The 5,158-nt window shown below is 43.9% G+C and overlaps 1 protein-coding gene across 1 annotated transcript in view; it reads left to right on the forward strand.

The window, feature by feature from the left end:
* The window catches only part of calm1a (calmodulin 1a), a 15,831-nt gene extending 11,376 nt beyond the window's left edge, over nucleotides 1-4,455 (forward strand). The window contains exons 2-6 of the mRNA XM_010770222.1: nucleotides 2,051-2,081; nucleotides 2,210-2,353; nucleotides 2,518-2,624; nucleotides 3,110-3,245; nucleotides 3,359-4,455. Coding sequence (XP_010768524.1) covers nucleotides 2,051-2,081; nucleotides 2,210-2,353; nucleotides 2,518-2,624; nucleotides 3,110-3,245; nucleotides 3,359-3,387 — 447 coding nt within the window. The 3' untranslated portion in view covers nucleotides 3,388-4,455. The remainder of the gene's footprint in view (nucleotides 1-2,050; nucleotides 2,082-2,209; nucleotides 2,354-2,517; nucleotides 2,625-3,109; nucleotides 3,246-3,358) is intronic.
* The last annotated feature ends 703 nt before the right edge of the window (nucleotides 4,456-5,158 follow it).

Genomic DNA, 5,158 nt, shown 5'->3' on the forward strand with positions numbered 1-5,158 from the left:
ACGTACGTNATTGGAGCTACAACGAGCCGTTAAAGGCAGAGAGTGAAATTCAGTGAATACACGTAGTTTACAGAGATGCTGTATTAGAAACCAATGTGATTTTGGAAAATTGCACAATATAAATCTATTTTAGTAGACCTCAACAATGGAATTATGATCAGTGGAAATGGCCATGACATGGGACATTTAAGACATTTCATAAGGGTTTTTAAAGGTTATTTGGCATGACCCATGATGCTCTCTTGGAGGTCTGCTGACCAGCCAACTGATCCTCCCCAGGAGCTGCAACTGTAGCAGCGAGATGACAGGCCACAGTTTAACGCTTGCATACAGACACACAGACCTCCCCTAGTCTGGGCACTGTTACCCTCACACACCTTAAATCAATTTTCCTGACACGTTTGGGTGACCCCCTCTGGCCTGGCCTCTACACACACACTCTCCCGTCTGTCTGTCTGTCAAAGTGTTGAAGGCTATTCATCTCTTGAGTTACTGCAGGAGGTGGACACTTCATCTGTGCATCCATCTTTATTCTATATCTGTTGGAGAGACAGCCAAGCCTTCACTGACATGCAGACACAGGCAGTGGGGTTCTCTTTTGCCCCAGCCACTTGGATTCAGATGCAGCCGGGGAAGGACAGCGTCTGTTCACGTACATTCACAGTCCTGCAGGACACAAGGACAGGGAGAAAGATCAACCGTATTGAGAGACAGACAGTCGGATGGACACGTAACCAGGAGAACATCAACAGAAGGACTGGCTTTCCATCATCTCAGCCAATGGAAGAGAGAGACCTTTGCCAACCGCTCCAGAGGGACTGAAAACTTCTGTCATCCATCCACTGACAACTAATGGATTGAAAGACAACTATCCAGTTATCTGATCACCATTCACAAGTCCATCCTACTATCTACAAATCCTTGAAGACTGGAAACACATTTGTTTTGCAATCTACTCAAGTTTCCTCACCAAAGGTTATGTAACTATTCAGAGATGGCTAAATCTTTTGTCCACCATTCCCTCAATCCATCCATCTTACAAATCAACTGATAGATGTCTGGCCATCATTTTTTGCCTCCACCTGCTCCACCCATGCTCAGACATCATTCCTGCCCTTCCTGCCACCATTCCCTCGTCATGCTGCCTAAGCAAGTCCCCCTGTACCCACCAGAGGAGGATCTGGTGAGCCTGTCCACCGTCTACGACCTGTTGGACGAACAACAGCACTACTGCAGGGAGCTGATCCAGCAGCAGGAGAGGAACTACAGAGCCTTCCTGCAGATGATGATGGACTCGTCGTCTAGCCGCATGGACAGCCTGGTCCGAGAGATGCAGGACCTGAGGAGCTGCCTGCAGAGGACCAATTCGGAGCTGGCCGAGGTTAAAAAGCAGGGTGTGCAGAACAGCAAGCGCGCCGAGTGCCTAGCTGAAGGTCTGGTGACGGTGCGAGGGGCGCTTGACGGCCTCAGCGTCAAACAAGGAGCCTTCGGGGGAAGCGTGGGAGGAAGAGGTGTAGATCTGAAGCAGCGCAAAGTTGGTGGCGGGTTAAGGCTGGACGGGGGAGGAAGAGTTGGCGAGGCAAAAAAAGCCGCCCCAAAAGCAGTGATGCTGGTGGCAGACCTCACAGATATCCACTTTGATGACATAAAGGTTGTACACAGACACAAACATTTGGAGAGCCAAAACTAGGACCCTCAATGTTCTTAAATAGTAGTAATGGTGATTATGGTAGATGCTGGTCACTGGCTGTGACTGGACTTCAGTATAATTGTGCTAGGGGGCGTGGTCACCTACTTCCATTTAGCGTAAGGTTTGACCTATGATTGTTGCAGTATGATGGATGTTGCTTTTTGATAGGAAGATGCGTTTTTAAAAATGTTGAAAGCACAGGATAAATAGTGCGTTGGTCCCGGACATGTTTTTTTTATAATTCTGTCACTATTTGCGCCCAATCCTTTACCTCAAAGACGAAGTTATTTTGTATTTTTCAAATTGTATTAATATGTAATCTCTTCCCTTTTTTCTGCCTTCCCTCTGTTTGTTTCGTAGGCTGATCAACTAACAGAAGAGCAGATTGCAGGTAAGGTGACAACAAGAAAACACATTGCCATGTATTTCCATCTTTTACAGTAAACGCATTCTCTGCCCATGCATTTGGTTACATCTGCTGTTGCTAAGTTTTCTTCTTTCCCACTTGTGTCTGTCCAGAGTTCAAGGAGGCATTCTCCCTGTTCGATAAGGATGGAGATGGCACCATCACCACCAAGGAGCTGGGCACCGTCATGCGGTCACTGGGTCAAAACCCAACCGAGGCCGAGCTCCAGGACATGATCAACGAGGTGGACGCAGATGGTATGCTGACTGGATTTTGTTGAGCTGGTCAATATAAACCTCTTTTAGCTTTATACAGGGTTCCCGCGGGGTATTCAAAAGTCATACATTTGAGTTTGTGAAACCTGCAGGAACCTTGTTTATTGACTGACTGTATTTATAACTTCCTTTCTCTGCGTCTCAAGGCAACGGAACCATCGACTTCCCAGAGTTCCTGACGATGATGGCGAGGAAGATGAAGGACACAGACAGCGAGGAGGAGATCAGGGAGGCCTTCAGGGTCTTTGATAAGGTGTGTGTCTGTTGCGCTGTGAAGATGAGGCAAACTGAAAATGTATTTTGTTTTTCTCATCAGCAGTTGAGCTTTAAAACTCAATACTTGTTCATACAAAATCTGAACCTCCCTAAACAAAAAAACATGCAAAAAGTTATATTTTAGCATTTTGATAGCTGTGTCAACGCAAACACTGGCAAAATGGCTAACTGAGCTAACGGCAGCTACTGTTAGCAGCAGTAAGTGTTAGTTTAGAAAAGTAACGTTTTTGACCATCAGGAAACTCCATAAATCACCAGAGGGATCACCAGAGAAAAAGATCTCCATGAAATATGATTCAGTTTCACTACAAATCAATGTAGTGCGTAAATCCTTACTCACTTCTCCCTGGATATTTTACAGCTTACTTAACCAAGAACAGGCGTTTCAGGCACAGATCAGTGTAGCACCACAATCATTTTAAGCTGTGTGACTGACTGTAATGCTGTGTGTGCTTCGGGCAGGATGGCAACGGTTATATCAGCGCGGCAGAGCTGCGTCATGTGATGACAAACCTGGGAGAGAAGCTGACAGATGAGGAAGTAGACGAGATGATCAGAGAAGCAGACATTGACGGAGACGGACAGGTCAACTATGAAGGTACAAGAGAGCAATATGTCTTCAAACGTAGCCACACTCATTTATTTTGAACAGTTTGTATTACACAATCTCAAAACTGTTGCTAATGAGTTATTATTTGTTTCCGCCCACAGAATTTGTTCAGATGATGACCGCCAAATGAACTGGACTTGCACTGAAGACAAAGAATCAGTCAAATGTTTCACTTACCTCTTATTGCAAAAATCTACATTTATTCATACTGTTCTGTATAGACAACTTAAACTGAATGTTGGAAAACTGAAATCTGTCCATATAAACAAGCTCAAAAAAGGTAACAAAAAAAAAACTCAAAATGAATCTGCATGTACTGGCTTGTATTCCCCGCCCCCCAGCACTGAGCTGCCCAATCAGATCTCACTTTGTTAGCCGAGCAGTCTGTCCGCAGCCGGCTGATTGGCCGCTGCTCGTCTGCTTCCTGGTTCCATCTGCCTGACGTTATGACGGTTCTATGGGCTGGCCAATCGCCTTTCTTCTAGGACTTCTTGCTTTCTTTCTTTCTGTTCTTCGTGCATGCAGCTTTAGATGGGTTACTGTTGAGAGCCCAATGGCAGGCGGTTGTTGTTGGGCCCTCAGGTTGGCCTGGGACCCACAGAGAGGAGGGAGGGGTTAGGTGGCAGGTGGATGGGGGGTGGAGGAGTAAACCAGGTTGCTCACCTTGATGAAGTCGGTGAAACAGAGATATTTTTAAAAACACTTTAAAAATAGAATAACCAACTCATTTTAGATTCTGTGTTTCTGGCATGTCAGGATATCCGCTTTATCCTTTGTGTGTTTACCTTTTTTGAGGGGGTGCGGCATAGATTGAGCCCCTTGGGTGTTGTATGTTTGGAGGGGTGGGCTTAAAGATGATCATGTGCAAGAGCAACTTTGGGGCAATATAAATATCATGAGTATCGAGTTCTGTGAGATTTGCAATCTGTGGTTATCACCAAACTCGGGTACAGTTTATTGCCTCAAAGCTGGTATCATGATTCTACGGGGGTGTTCATTTCAGTTTAGTGGGGGCAGGGTCGGTGCTGTGCGGCATTTCTATCTTGTGTTTGTGTGTGAGCTTGCGTGTGTAAGTGTGTGTGTGTGGGTGCGGCGATGCCCGGCCCAGTCCAACTGTTCAGTTCAGTTGATCTGCATTCCAAGTTGTACATGCTAGTCTTTACATTTTGTTTTTCCAATAAAAAACCATGAACTATAACTCAGTGGCTCCTCCTGTGTGTGAGACTGGTGTTTTCTCTGGGTTGGGGTCTGTGGGGGAAGTGCTGCTGAAAAATGACTCATCTGCTGCTTATAGCTTGTCTGGTTTTAGATAAAATAAGAGACAAGTGTCAGTGTTGGATACAAAATGAAGTGATAGCACAGCATTGGAAATCAAAGGAACACTGGCAAATAGAGAAACATACTATTTAAACCAGAGATTTAAACATGGCATGATTGATCTTTTCCTGGTTGATCCTGTTTTTTAAATATAACCACTCCATGAAATGAAAAATGTCCATCACACTTCTTATGAGGAAAACGATGCATTAAACGTCTTCATTAATACTAACACACCAGTGTGTTTGCAATATACACATTTTGACATGTATATGATGCAGTATATTGCACAAGGTTCATATCTTGACATAATTCTCCAATGTTTATATTTTACTTGATCTTTATTGCAATTTTTTTGCTTTGTTAAAACATTTAATATTTTTTATTGCTACTTTTGTTATTTATATATTTTCTATTCATTGCACATTTTTTCGTTAAGCTTTTATTGTTTATATATTTAAATTAGATTTTGAAATGAAGCTACGACCCATTATCTCCCGGATATTCTGATTCTGATTAAAGGAGCTTTTTAAAACAAGTGTCCCAAACACTATTGAGTGTTATGAACTGTCACACCTTCACTT

Source organism: Notothenia coriiceps, unplaced genomic scaffold, assembly GCF_000735185.1.
Source record: "Notothenia coriiceps isolate Sejong01 unplaced genomic scaffold, NC01 NC01_scaffold00000339, whole genome shotgun sequence".
Classification (NCBI taxonomy): domain Eukaryota; kingdom Metazoa; phylum Chordata; class Actinopteri; order Perciformes; family Nototheniidae; genus Notothenia; species Notothenia coriiceps.